Source organism: Sarcophilus harrisii, chromosome 5, assembly GCF_902635505.1.
Source record: "Sarcophilus harrisii chromosome 5, mSarHar1.11, whole genome shotgun sequence".
NCBI classification, from domain to species: domain Eukaryota; kingdom Metazoa; phylum Chordata; class Mammalia; order Dasyuromorphia; family Dasyuridae; genus Sarcophilus; species Sarcophilus harrisii.
The window spans coordinates 87,374,388-87,389,678 of NC_045430.1; the positions used below are offsets into that span (position 1 = coordinate 87,374,388).

Below are 15,291 nucleotides of genomic sequence, written 5' to 3' on the forward strand. Positions count from 1 at the left end.
ACACGAAATCCTCCCCATCTCCATGTCTGTCCCCTCATGGCTGGAATGTTTTCTTCTTTAGCTCCACTTTTAGATTCATTGGGTTCCTTCAAGACCCAGCTCAAATAGGAGGCTTTTCCCGATACCTGAAGTTGTCAATGCCTCCCCCTCAAAGGTATCTTATCTCTGAATGTATCTTTGCTTGTACCTGTATATGTACACACGCACACACCCCACTGGGGCATTAGCTCCTTGAGAGTAGGAACTGTTTTGCTTTGTATCCCTTGCATTCAGCATCAAGTCTGGCACAAAGTTGGAGTTCAATAAATGCTGTTGATTGATGGATGCTTTCCCAACACCTGCCTCCCTACCTCACCCCTACCCTACCCCCTTCCTTCTGGATCATATCAATTTCCCTCTCTCCATCCCATGCCCCTTTCCAGCTGGACCCCCATCCCAGACGGTTCTTACTTTGTAACAACACTACGGTTCTTTCGATGACTTTCAGCCCCTGGTTTGTCCCTCTCAGGTTCCCCCTTTTTAGAGGTCTGTTTATGTTTCATGGTCTTCTTGTTCTTGGCTTTGCTGATGGTGGTGGCACAGTGCTTAGGAAGCAGCTTTCAACACAAATAGGTAAAAAAAAACAGAGAAAATTAGGGGGACACAACTATGCAACTAAAAAAAATTTGACATTCATTGATCAGGAAGGCTTATTACATTCAAAATCAGTCTCAGATGCTTACTAGCTTGTTTCCTCATTTGTCATAATAGCACTACTACATTTCAGAAAATCCCACAAGAAAATTCCCCACAAAAGACAGTTACTTTTTGTAGTGGCCAGAAACTAGAAACTGAATGGATGCCCATCAATTGGAGAATGGCTGAATAAATTGTGGTATATGAATACTATGGAATATTATTGTTCTGTAAGAAATGACCAGCAGGAGGATTTCAGAAAGGCCTGGAGAGATTTACATGAACTGATGCTGAGTGAAATGAGCAGGACCAGGAGATCATTATATACTTCAACAACAATAATGATCAATTCTGATGGACCTGGCCATCTCCAGCAATGAGATGAACCAAATCAGTTCCAATAGAGCAATAATGAATTGAACCAGCTACATCCAGCGAAAGAACTCTGGGAGATGACGAACCACTACATAGAATTCCCAATCCCTCTATTTTTGTCCATCTGCATTTTTTATTTCCTTCACAGGTTAATTGTACAATATTTCAAAGTCCGATTCTTTTTGTACAACAAAATAACTGCATGGACATGTATACATATATTGTATTTAATTTGTACTTTAACATATCTAACATGTATTGGTCAACCTGTCATCTGGGGGAGAAGGTGGAGGGAAGGAGGGGAAAAATTGGAACAAAAGGTTTTGCACTTGTCAATGCTGTAAAATTACCCATGCATATATCTTGTAAATAAAAAGCTCTAATAAAAAAAAGAAATTAAAAAAATAAAAATAAAAAGAGGGCTAGATTACAAACTGAATGTCACAGGACATCAGCGAGAGAGTCCAAAATCCAACTTGCCCAGATATACCAGTCAAGTTTTAAAAATACTACAGCAAAAGGTGGCCAAGAAGAAAAACATTATATTTTTCTATCCTGTTTACCCTTCTATTCACAGAATCAGAACTCTCAGATTAACATTGCCTTTTGAGAATAAATTTGACAACAGCCCCATTTCCAAGTAGTACAAGGCATTCTGGGCAAGTTCTACAAGGTTCTATCATGATTAGAAAGACTGAGATTTCACAGGCTCCATTTCTCTAAGTTCAATAGGATCAAATTAGCTATGGAATAGTGAAGTCTGTGGAACCAGGTACAGGGGAAACAATAAGTTAAGTGGAGACAATAAATAAGATAATAAGTAAGACAATCTACTAGACAGAAGACTGAAGACATATTCATCAAGAAAGTGAGAGCTCAACACACAGAAGCTTTGCAATTGGCCCATTCCAGGATTTCTAATCCTGACAGGTACAAAGTTCTTGCCATTATCTAGATACCAACTCACTTTATTTTTTTTTCTCTCTCTCTCTCTCTCCATATATTTTATATATACATACACATATAGATGTATATGTGTGTGTGTATATAAAATTTTATCCCTTCATATAGTACCATGAAAGTGATATGTAACTGGTTATCAAAAAAAGACTTGGAATCTTTTACATAGAAATCACTATCCAAAACCTGAACACCTTCTCTTCTAAATCCTTTGTTTTGACTCTTACATCTATCTTCATTTTTTACTAGAAGCTCCATAGTCAGACACTATTAGGCACAAGGAAACTAATGCCCCTCCCCAAATGTGACAATATAATTTAATAGTTCAAAATCTGTTTTGTCCTTCAGAGGAATTGCCTTGGGAATTGCTCATTCAAAGCAACTTTTGTCTATTTCATAAAATCAAATTTATCCTTCAAGTACAGCATTTGTCACTAATAAAGACAATCAAGGAATGCACTACAGGGTCTATAGATATGGGCTGTATGTATTCTGAGCCAAGGCACTATTGGTTGGAGTAAAGTGTACAGGATACCAAAAGGACAACTTTAAAGGTAAAAACGCACATCTGTGCGGATAAGATACGATATATTTGTTAAATCTGTTACATTGCATTAGCACCTTAGCTCCCATACCATCAAGCACCTATGTAATCAAGAAATATTTGTTAAATGATAAGTGAACAAGCTCTTAATAAAATATACATATGACTTTGTCATCCCTTCCTTAAGCAGATTACTTAGATTTTCTGTAGTGTGTACTATTTTTCCTATTAGCAGCTTCCCAACAATAGGGACTATTCTCTTTCTTGTATGATAGTAAGGGCACTAGAATGAGTTTGGGTCCCAGGTCTAATGTTTACTAGCTGTGTGACCCCAGTCAAATCACTATATCTCTCTGAATTTCATCTCTTTAATCTATAAAAGGCTGGTTAGAATATTCTTATTGCCTTCCCTCATAGAGTTTTTGTAAGGAGAGAAACCTTAATGCATTGTATAAGTGGGGTACCTACCCCCTACCCAGGAGGACTTGAGACAGTTACTTAAAAGACGGCTCTGTGACTCTCCCTGTGGAGGTACCCTTGAGTTTTGATTGCCTTAGAGAAGACTTCTGAACCTATGACAATGTATGTAGGGGGAGATAGAATAAGAAAAAGGAAGGGAAAGACAGAGAAGGAATAGAAGAGGAAAGGAGAAAAAGTTAACAGAAATAAAGCCAGAGAGACAAGAGGGAAATAGAGAAGAATTTTAGAGAGATTGAGCAGGAGAGAACATTTGAATGGCTTCTAGGAGTGCCTGTAGTCATAGGTAGGGGGGGAAAGCTGGCTCCACCAATTTGTCCCTTAATCCCAGTACTTTCACCTCTAGAGACTTAAGAGTGGACTTTTCTGGTGAGTATAGTCTTTCCTAGGGTGATCTGAGATTTTATCTCACTTGAGTTAAAAGCCTATTTTCTCTTGTATATTCCATCATTTACCCTCAACTGTAGATCTACCCCACTTTCTGATTTATGGAGTTTTGAGGTTTTGGTTTTTTGTTCTGTTTTGTTTTGATAAATGCATTTGCTTGATATCTATTATCTTTTATGTAACAAGTGTTTGGTGGGAGGGAGCCAAACTGTCCAAGAGCGAACTAGCTATCCCGCCCCCACTCCCAGTGGGGGAGTGGGAATAATTCCCACCTGAGAGAAAGTGTTTTTTGTCATGAACCTCTGAAAGGGTATTGTATCCCAAGCCTACAAATATTTGATGTACAAAACCCAATTCCCTTCTTGGAGATAGGGAAGTGGAGGAGTGAATGCCCAACCACAGCCCTCCTCCTACTCCACCCAAGGGTGAAAACTGCAGTCTCCCTTGGAGATATGGAGTGGGTCATTCTAGATCTTATCTATCTAAATATATTCTTGCATGTGGGCTGTCCTGGGTCCCTGTAGCCCAGCACCATCTGTCACAGTTAAGTCCGCCGGGGCTCTGTTACCTGGTCTTCCACTGAAACGTGGTCCTCCTATATTGCCTGACCCATGCATGTTATACAGACATATACCATTAATATATGTCTCATGCCCACAGCCAGGATTCAACTCCATTACATGAGTTATTATTATTCCTTCCTCTGCGTCTCTTTCTAATGCCCAGCAAAGGGCTCAGCTCCTAGTAAGCATTCATACACTATGAATCTGTCTGTGAATACACAAACATACACATGACTCTTCAGAGATTGTGCCAACATTATCAGAGCAGCCACAAAGCTAAGGGAGCAACAAATTTGACTCAAGAAGCATGCAGAAGACCACAGGTCAGCAGCAAAGCGGGTTCCTTAATTCTAAAAACTTCTTCAAGTCCTGTTCAGCTGCCCATGACCAGTGCATCATGAGTCAGTCAAGAGTGAAAGGGAGGGAGGAAAAGAAAAGGGTGAAAGAAATCAATAAAGAGGAAAAGGGCAGCCCTGGCACAAAGATAAGGAGACAAAAATAGTGCAAAAGGGAAGACTTGGAGAATGAAAAGATAAGGTAGTATCAGTGTGCAAATGGCCCAAGAGACAAGGAAAAATGAATGGCAGATAATAAGAAAAAGCCCAGATGGGAAAGGAGCCCTAGCCTAGGAGTCTGGAATACTAAGATCCACTAGTAACTTGCATTTGATGTTGAGCAAGCCATGAAATCTGTGCCTCAGTTTCCCCATCTGTAAAATAATGGGGCTGGCCTGGGTGAATTTTCTAGTGTTCTAAATATCTGATTCTGAAAACCTAAAATACAAAGTCCAATTTAGGGACCAAGGCTTATTACAAGCTTATTATAAAATTCTGCTATAAACAATGGAATGTTCAAGCCATAGCTTTATCCAAGGGGGGAAAATTGGAAAGAGATGAGGCATTTAAGGGAGAGGGAAATGCTTAGTTGATGGTGGGAGTTGGGCAGTGGCTCACACACTTACCTGCTCACTCAGATTTCGCTGCTCAGCGCAGATATCTAGGATACAGGTACTCGTTTGCTTAGCCAGATCTTCCAGGAAGGAATTGCAGTAATGAAGAGCGTGGTTCTTCAAGTGGAGATACTGAAGAGAGGGATGGAGAGAGGAGGTTATCACCAAGAAAAGCTCCCCAGAGGCTTACCCAGACTCCCACAGTATCACAACATCCACCTTTGAGCTTAATGTGAGCCACTTTTCCCTTTATGAGGTACAAGGGAAAAAAGATGCCTCCAAATATTTACATATTACACACATATCATATTACTAAAATAAGTCAATTCAAGACAGAAGTGTCCAGACCCAGTCACTTACTTGGAATCTTCTTAGCTCCAGGAAACCAGCTTTCTGGGTCAGGGATTTGAGGCAAGGGGTTATAGAATCACAGGAGGGGATCAAGGCCCAAAGGAGTTAAATGACTTGCTCAGAGCCACATTGTTTAAGTGGTAGAAACAGAAGTCAAACCCATGTTCTCTGACTGCAAATCCAGGGTCCTGCCTATTGTACCAAGAGCTAGCATACCTCTTCTGGACACATCTCATGGCTGCAGTGGGCAAAGTGGGCACAAATCTGGGGGAAGGCAATGGCATAGCGCAGCATGGTGGGCTCCTCCAGGGTCAAAGCAAACATCTTCTCAAAGGTACGGAGATGAAAACTGTAAGGGAAACATAAGGAGTTTCGCCTTGGCATTAGCCAGTGTCCTCAAGCTGAGAATGAGAACCCAGGAAGACTGACTCTCCTTATTTGTGGATTTAGGGCCAAGGACCAGGGGTTTGAAACCCTGATCTACTTGCCACCTGTACCAGCCTGGTCAAATTCCATCACTTGTCAGATACCTTCATTTCCTTATCTACATAATAGGGATAATAATGCCTAGATTGCTTGCCTCACAGGACTGTTGCATAGATCAAATGAGCATAAATTTATTTTCCAAACTACAGATACACAATAACACAACATAATGTATCTTTGATGCACTTCTGTTTTTATTATTGGGTATAAGAATTAACTTGTTGCTCTCTTTCCTCTTACTAACTTGTAAGTTCCTAAAAGGCTGTGATTATGTCTTCTTTACATTTTTTTATCCTTCCATACCTGTGAGTACTGTGCTCTGGAGACAGTTGTCCCTATTGCCAGTGATTTGTTTATAAAATGTTCATTTTCTTCCCCTTGCACAGCTTTCCCTTTCCTATGTCTGGACTCTTGTAGAAAACATTCTCCCAAGCTGAAAAGTCCATAATTTGGGAGTTTATATCCTTATGACTTTCCAAAACCCCTCTAGACTCTAGGACTCTGCTTCTTTGCTTCCTATTCCCTTTGTACTGACATATTTATTATAGTCTTGGTCCTTCAAACACCTGAAGTTACCTCCAGGTCACAGGAGATGTTCCTCAGTCTTTTTTACTCCCATCACAATGTAAATGTCCCCCAGGCAGACATCTTCTCAATCTTCTACAGACCTTACTGATGTGCAGTCCTCTCTACATAACAGTGTTAGCACACAGTAAGTGCCTTAAAATGTTAACTGACTAAATACTGCCTGTGTCCCAGAGAGGGCTAGCCCAGCTCCATATCCACCTGACATTCAAATCTCTAATCCCCTCAGTCATTCCCATTGATTTCTTTTAAATTGCCTGGAAAATATTCATGTCATTTTTTTAGAAAAAAGTAAGACCTCCCAAAGTGGAAAGAACCTGGAAGATGTGCAGAAGACAGTGAAAAAGATGATTTTAAAAGGAGAGAATAGAAGGATGAATTATCCCTGAGAAACTTTCCCTGTCTCCTTGTACCCTCCCTCAATGACCCTATCCTTGGGGAATAAATTTCCCCCTAAAATCCCAAAGAATCCTTTGTCTTATGCTCTCTGATATATTTTTATTGCAATCTTGTGTAAAACAGTCATCTATATTTTACTCCCTACTAATCTGTAAGATTAGTGTGCCTCAGCTAAATATTATGTTTTTTCCAGCATCTAGCACTATGATCTGCATAGAAACAGTGCTGTAAAAATATTTGATTAATGAATGGATTCAAAAGTGCCCAAAGATCTGTCCTATAGTAAGTGGTGATCAACAGTTCCACATTTCCACTGAGAAAAGAACAAGTCGCAGAAATTTAAATAAGGGTATCGGGACCAACAGAGATACTGACAGCTTCTGAAACAGGTCAGCAAGAAAGGTTAATGCATCTTGATCTTAAGACATCCTAAAAGAAAAGGTTATCATTTGTGAACCAAGAAGGGAGAGTATGTGTTAGATTAAATAACTCATTTTTTAGGTTATGAGAACACTGAATTTCTTTGTTTTTCCCTTGTTTGGAAAGAAAATTAGGTAATCAATGGTTATATAAGAATGTGGGTAGAGCAACCAAAAGCCCACTGTGTAAATAATGAAGAGGCTTCCTGATGCAAAAAAGAGAGCTAGAATAATGGTTCCATGAAGCCTAATGATAATAATACATATTATCATACCTGGAGTTAAATCCCACCTCAAATATTCACTGGTTGTATGACCCCAATGGGCAATAACATAATTATAATAATTAACAATTCACCTTAACTTGGGATTTGATATTTGGGAAGCACTTTCCTTATAGTTTGTCATTGAGCCTTACAAAAAGCCTCTAAACTAGTTATTATTACCTCCATTTTATAGGTGAGGAAGGTAATGTGACTTAGTCACAGAGGAAATAAACATTGGGGGTGGAATTTAAAACCAGTTATCTCTTGACTTAAAGTACAAGAGCTCCTTTTGCTACTCCAAAGGAGTAGGAGGGAGGGAGGAAGGTTGGGAGGGAGGAAGGGAAGGAAGGATGGAAGGGAGAGAAGAAGGGATGGATGGAAGGAAGGAAGGAAGGAAGGAAGGAAGGAAGGAAGGAAGGAAGGAAGGAAGGAAGGAAGGAAGGGAGGAAGGGAGGTTGGGAGGGAGGAAGGGAGGTTGGGAGGGAGGAAGGGAGGTTGGGAGGGAGGAAGTGAGGGAGGGAGGAAGGAAGGAAGGGAAGGAGGCAGGGAGGGAGGAAGAGCTTAAGGGCTGGAGTTAACATTCTGGTCCTGAACATACCAAAAGATGGAGAGATCAGAGGTCTCTACCAGTATCTCCTCCACTGAGTCCAGCATTCGAGAGTGAAAGACTATGAGGTTCATCACCTTGGCCAAGTCAGGATTCTCATATAAGTGCAAGGGAGCCTTGTTCACACTGGTATATGCCTATCATGGAGAGAGAGAAAAGAGAAAACAGCAGAGATGGTCCTCAGGATGACCAAGGCGAGATACACCTAGAGTACCTTAAGCCCTTTTTATTTCCTCTACATTCTCTAGGGGACCTCAACAGCTCCCACAGGTTTAACTAACATTTGCATGCTGATTACATAATGCCTCACATTACACATATAAAATTTAAGCTAGTAAAGCTTAAAACTGTACTAAATTGTTGGGACACTATATGGTTGTAATATGATTTGGGGGTCCCCTGACCTTGGGGGGCTTCTGTTCTAACAATAAATCAGTAGTCCTAAATCTTCTAGCTTTAGAATCTGCCTCAGGAAACTCCCCAGCCCAATCTGTCTGATTCTGACCACTCCTTAGTCAGATAGCTTCTGGCCTCAGGAAACTCCCCCAGATCAAACTCCCGAGGCAATAATGAGTAAGACCACTCCTCAACTCACTGCTGACTGGTAATCTTGTCAATAATAATCTGGTTAGGCAAGACCCACACCTTCTGAGACTACTCTTTCACACCAATTGATTGAAAGCTGTATAAATCCATTTCCTTGCTTCTGTTTCTTTGCGGAATTCCTTTACAATTCAGCCTGCTTTGTAATAGACATTACTATTACAACAAAACTTTGCCCTTCAACTAGGAGATGGGTTCAAGCCTGCAAGTTCTTTTGAAACATCTTGTGAAGCAGGTCTGGAACTTTTGGGGTCCCCCTTCCCAACCTTAACATTATGATATAAATATAAATATATCATATATACATGTGTGTGCAGGTTCATCCTTAGCCTTATCCTGGACTACTTAATCTTCTTCCCCACATATCCAATCACTTGCCAAATCCTACTGTTTCTGCCTTCACCACACTTCTCTCCACTCACATGGCTACCCCCTTAGCTGAGGCTGTCTTCGCCTCTTGCCCAGATAATTGCAAAAGCATCCTAATTGATCTTCCTGCCTCAGGTCTCTCTCATCACTCTGGTCCACACAGCTGCCAAAACAATTTTCTTTAAGCACAGATCTGACCATGTGACTCCCCCACTCAATCTACTCCAACAGCTTCCTATTGCCTCTAGCATAAAAATGCTCATTTGTTTAGCTTTGAGAGCCCTACAGAGCCTAGCCTCAAGCTATCTTGTTAACCTCATTGGCTATTACCCCACGTTCTATCACATTCTATAAAAGGTCAAATCAGCCTCCTCTACGAACATTATGTCCAACACCTACCTCCTTGTCTTTCTCTGGCCCATCGCACTAGCCTGGAATGCACTATTTTCTAACCTCAGAATCATTCAAAATGGCCCTCTTCTCTTCCTCTGAAACCCAGCTCAAGCACCACCTTCTACTGGGAAGCCTTTCTTGATCCCCCCAACTCCCAAAATGCCTTGTATTAAAATATGTTTTTAAATACATATAAAGGGACACATATATATGATGTATATGTATATGTATACACAGATATATAGATTTTTATACCTATGCCATTTATATTTATAGACATACTTTTCCTCCCCACTAGAAGGAAAGTTTCTCCGAGGTGGTGATTGTTTCATCCTTTCTACTTGTATCTTTAGGGTCTAGCACATTAATTGATATTTATTGATTCATTCATTTATAAGATTGGGATGATCCTAATAAGAGTTAGGAAAATGGGAAGAAACTATAGTGAGGGGATTGGGTAGACGAGAAGGGGAAGAAATCCTTCTAGAGATCTAAAATATTCACTAGGAGAATATATTCACTATATATATATATATATCCTAGGGGAGGTATATTCACATTACCTGTAGTCGGAACCAGTCCAACCTCAATCCAGAAAAATCAAACTTTTCTCCAGTATCAACTGTGAAGAAATAAAGATAAGGAAGTTTAAACAGCATCCTGATAACACTAAGTTTTCTGTCCTTATATCCCCTAACTCAATAAATGAAATTAAGATCTCCAGCAAAGGAGATTCTGCTCCTTCTTCCCCCACATCAGGGGATTCCCTACCCTCATCTCCCTTCAGTCACCTTGTTTGAGGTTAAGTGAGGAGAGAGTGCTGACAAAAGAAGACATGATGATGGATTCCTCTTCTGGACATACTGACAGGTTCTGGAAGAGTAAGGGCAGAGAAGACAAGAGCCAGATGGGCACAGAGGCCCCACTAGACAAGGGAAGGTTCACAAAGCTCAGCTAATACTGTTACAACAGGAAGAATTTCTCACAGGGGCCACAGAAAGAGTTTCAGAAATAGGGATAAAAGAGGAATGGCTCTATAAAGTTCAGAGGAGGAACCTTCTTGGATGCCCTAGCAGACTGCCTCTAGACATCTACTTCCTGTCTGGTGTACTGCCAGTCTTATTTGTAGAACCCAAAGGAAAAAACAACAAAATCCGGTGACTCTCATCTCTTTTTTGTTATTGAGTCATTTTTTTCAGTCATTTAGGACTCTTTGTGACTCTTTTTGAGGTTTTCTTGGAAGAGATACTGCCATTTCCTTCTCCAGCTCATTTAACAGATGAGAATACTGCAAACAGGGTGAAGTGACTTGCCCAGGGTCACACAGTTAGTGTCTGAGGCTGGATTTGAACTCAGAAGATGAGCCTTCCTGATTTCAGGTTTGGCAGGTTTATACATGAGGAAAAGGCCCTTTGTCTTCTAAACTGCCTCCCACAGAATGATTCCAAACAGGCATTTCCCCCCAGGATTAACAGGACATACCTGGATGATGTCACTGAGCACAAGAGAATCGAACCTAGCAAGGTACTGAAGGTGATAGCGCTGGATGACTTTGATGTGCTTTTGGATCAGACCTCTCACCTCCACCAGCAAGAAAAGCAGTTCTGCAATATGCCTAAAGATAGATATAGGGTGGAGAAGCAACAGAGGAGAGGAGAGGAAGGGAGAGATAGACACCAAAAAAGAGAGAAACAGAAAGAAACAGAGACAGAAAGAGAGAGATCGAAACAAACACAGAGACAGAGGCAGAGAAACACAGAGAGAGACGGCAGAAACAAACACAGGGACAGACTTTAGAAAGGCAGAGGAGAATTTAAACTTTCCAAAGTCATTGGAGTCTTGTTGTAAAATGAAGACCTTGGGCTATGGAAAGGGCATTGACTCTGGAGGGATCTGGTTCAAGAAATCTCCCATTAATGTATTATCTAGAATAAGTCACTACCTCTGTCCTTGCCTTTTCTTCCATAAAGTATGGGATTGAAAAGATCTGGAAGATCCCTTCCAGCTCTAAATCTATAATTCTGGGATCCTCCCAGCTCCAACTCTACAATCACTGGCTCCATCCTCTCTGCCCCCTGTCCAGCCCTAATAGTTGAGCTCCAGCTAAGCAATTTGAAGGGAAACAGTTGGCCCAGGTTCTCCTTTTCCCCTGTCAGGAACTCACAGGTCAGCATAGTCCTCCGGAGTCTTTGTCTTGGTGACATTTTCTGCATGACGAACCAACCAATTGACTTCATCCCGAATAAAGGACAGAGCCAAGAAGGCCAAAAGTGCCTGGCAAGAGGGCAGAGGAAATTTAAGTTTTTGAACTACACAGTCATTCCTGAAGCATACATGTAATCCTCACCATGGCATGGACAAGGACAACTTCTTACCACCAAACTTGACTAGGACAAGAGTGTTCAGAAACTTTTAATGAAATTTTAAGCTTTTATAACTTAAATATCATACTCCAACTTATAATAAATATGTTTATGGCAAGTATAAATTCATAAATTGGGCCTCACCATCAGGTTCATAGAATTATAGATTTAAAGTACCATAAGAGTTACCTAGTCAACCATTCTACCTTATCTCTGACCCTCCCTGATAGTTCTGCAGCTTGCCTTAGGACCCAGTAGTCCTGGTTCATCCATTAACACAATCTCCAGCTCCTTCACTGCAATCCTCAAAAACTCTCGGCGCTGGCAATGAAACTGGCCACTGTGAAGAAGAAAAGGAATAAGGGGAGGGACTTGTGCCTCTACCCAGGCAAAATTTGGGAGAGATGAAGGACAAAAGTTTGGGGGAAGGAGGAGTAAACTAGAGGTGAGAATTATAATAATCCCTTGGGTTATAGGTTGTAAAGTCCTTTTATTTACATTATCTCACTTGAAATTAACAATTAAATGTCATGACATACAGAGAAAACATCTTGCAAAATCCTAAAGCACTTTATCATATTGGGTATTAATAATAATAATGATCTTATAAGGTAAACAGAGGAGATATTGTTTTCTCTGTTTTATAAATGAGAAAAATAAAAGTTACAAAATTTGCCTACAATTGTAAATGACAATCAAAACTTGAACCTAAATTTTCTGAATTTTAAATCTACTGTTTTCCAGGACACCACAAAGACTTTCAGAGAAAGAGGAGAACTTGTGGTAGTGAAAGGTAGCAACAAAGATTAAGATTAAGTTTAATTGATCAACAAGTGTGAGAAAAAAGCAATGGAGGAGCCTGAGGAACAACAAAAGGGAGCACAGGAGAGCATGGGGACACTTCATACCCCATGGGGAAACTTCCTACCTGTTATTCACCACATACTCCTTGCTTTCTTTTATATCTGTCACTCGTTTGCCGTACCTGGATATTAACATAAGCACAACAGAGATGGCAAATCACTAGAGTCCATTTTTCTGTATCAACTCAATGTGAATAATCCACTAGAAGATCTCATCCTCTTCCTCACCCACTGCAGCAGCACATGCCAGCTTGGGAGAGAGCATGTGCCCCCTCCCAGCGGAACCTTCCCTTCCCAGCCCCCAGGTTTCTTTCCTGGGTCTGGCTTCCTTATGGAGTTCTCAGCCCGGGCTCCTTTATGAACACTTATGTTCCTAGTGCCTAGTTCCCAACTAATCTAGATTAGTTTTTCCCTTATACAGAGAACCTGAGAAAGGGAGTCTAGGTTAGTCATGTAACAAATGTTAAAATTAGAAACTAGACATCTATAGTGACAATTAACTGAATTCTTCTTGTTTTCTGGGTCTAGAAGTAGGGCCTGTTACTAAGATACAGCAGATTTTTTTGCCATGAAACCATTCCAAAATGCTGTTGAAAACTGGATCCTTCAAAGTCATCCTGTTCTTCCACTCACTCCAACAGCCTCCCATCAAATATTTCTAAATACTCTAATACCCTAAATACTTAAGTACTCTAAATACTTCTAGATACTCAAATATTCTAAAGAAAACACCTGCTTGGCTTCCTTCTCCAAGAAGACCTTCCATATTAACACTGTCCATCCTCCAACCCAGTAACACCATCCTTGATCCACACTTCCCCCTCAATATTTTTCATTATTGAGATTTTCTGATTCCTAAAAAATACTTCTTTCTTTACACACACACACACACACACACACACACACACACACACATACACACACACACACACACACACACACACACACACATACACGTATCTTAGCATGAAAGAATCTTATAATTGGAACTGGGGTAAACTACAAATATTTATAAAGCAAAAACAAAACACAAAATGAAATTTTTAAAAATTATCTAGTTCAATTCTTATCATTCTACAGATGGAGAGAAAAATTAAAGCCACTGACTTGGCTGAAATCATACAGCTAATTTCTAGTAGAGCCAGGACAAACATCTAGGTTTTTTTTGTCCTCTCAAATTTCAATTACACTTAGTACCTTTCCTTTTAGACCACAAATTCCATGAAAGCAAAGCTATGGTTTGTCCTTCATATGTTTGTTCTTTGAGACTCATTCCAAGCCCCTGGAACATTGCTCTGTGTTTCTTGGCATTGACACAAATCTGCTGACTGATTCAGAATGAGAAAAGAAGGGAGAGACCCCAAAGGCTGCTTGACCAGCTCTTGGAAACCTTACCCTTTCAAACTGCCAAACAGGTCTTCGGTGACCTTGTGCACCTGAAGCACTTCTTCCCGGATGAGGGTGATGTACAAGGAGCCCTGCAGACCCAGCTTCCACAGCTTCTGGCACTGGGGATTGGCATTAAGGCATCCATGGCACAAAAGGAACCCTACTGAAAATGGGGAAGATTGCAGAGAAGGAAGTTTTAAAGGTTAAAGTCCTTGGGTTTGTTATTGATGTTTGTCATCAAATCCCTTTCTGCCCCACTCCCAAAACACTTACTAACAATCCAACGTTCCATCACCTCCAAGGAGAGATACTCACAGGCCATCTGAGAGAAAGAGAGGGACAGGGGTCAGACAGTCGACTTACCTGTCCCTCAGAGGAGAAGGGCAGTCTGGAGAAAAAGAAGATGGCTGAAGGACTCCCTAAGAGTCACAGATGAGGCCAGATGAACTAAGATTGAATTAAATTTACCATTTAACTGAGCAAACCAGGACACTGTGGGACCTAGGTGGCTGAAAGCAAGCATAACAGGGGTTGGGAAAATTGGAGGAAGGGGCACAAATTGAAAAAAGAAAAGAAACAGAAGGAAGATGGATAAAAGATATACTTTCTGTAAGCTACATCAGTATCTCAGGTATTATTAGAAACAGGAGTTGAACACTTGGAGGTAGAACTCTGGCGTTTTCCTTGATCAACCCAGGCCTCAGTGATCTCTCCATCTTCCAATCTCCTTTTCTGTTCAGTGTCCACAGCATTCATCAAGTGCTTATTTTATGCTGCCTTATATTATGAGCTTTTTTTGGTACATCATGTACAAAACTAACTAGGCTGTCACTCTCTGAGGCAAGAAATTTCTATTTCATCTTTGTTTCTCTTCTCCCTCCCCACTCAACCTCCTGACATTCACTATTCATAGAATTAATTATGTGCTTAGGAATTTAGACTTTATTCTGTGGGTTATGGGGAGCTATTGAAGATGTCTGAGTAGGGGAGTAGCAGGATCAGAATCATGTCTTAGGAACCTTTTCTCTCACAGCAACATATAGATTGATTGAAAAAGAGAGAAACTGAATAAAGAAGCTATTGTTTTAGTAAGAACCAGATCTATAGGTTTGAAGTTATTCATAAAGTAGATAACTGGCACTGTGGGAATATAGATGGAGAAGGGAGAAATTATTAAGAGAAAGGAAAAGTGCTTCAGGGACAGTCTAAAATCAAAAGAATCTTCAAGGACAGTGCCTTATGCTGCCAAGTAGATACTAAAAAAATAT

The 15,291-nt window shown here is 40.5% G+C and overlaps 1 protein-coding gene across 3 annotated transcripts in view; it reads right to left on the reverse strand.

Moving 5' to 3' along the window:
• NCKAP1L (NCK associated protein 1 like) overlaps positions 1 to 15,291 on the reverse strand; it is a 59,969-nt gene that overhangs the window by 24,500 nt on the left and 20,178 nt on the right. For all 3 annotated transcript variants that reach the window (XM_023505389.2, XM_003772324.4, XM_023505388.2), the window contains exons 10-21: positions 14,297 to 14,345; positions 14,030 to 14,186; positions 12,700 to 12,756; positions 12,015 to 12,111; positions 11,573 to 11,682; positions 10,891 to 11,023; positions 10,200 to 10,281; positions 9,972 to 10,030; positions 8,035 to 8,180; positions 5,498 to 5,630; positions 4,943 to 5,062; positions 451 to 596 (exon numbers count right to left, since the gene is read on the reverse strand). In XM_023505389.2, the coding sequence (XP_023361157.1) occupies positions 451 to 596; positions 4,943 to 5,062; positions 5,498 to 5,630; positions 8,035 to 8,180; positions 9,972 to 10,030; positions 10,200 to 10,281; positions 10,891 to 11,023; positions 11,573 to 11,682; positions 12,015 to 12,111; positions 12,700 to 12,756; positions 14,030 to 14,186; positions 14,297 to 14,345 (1,289 nt within the window). The remainder of the gene's footprint in view (positions 1 to 450; positions 597 to 4,942; positions 5,063 to 5,497; positions 5,631 to 8,034; positions 8,181 to 9,971; positions 10,031 to 10,199; positions 10,282 to 10,890; positions 11,024 to 11,572; positions 11,683 to 12,014; positions 12,112 to 12,699; positions 12,757 to 14,029; positions 14,187 to 14,296; positions 14,346 to 15,291) is intronic.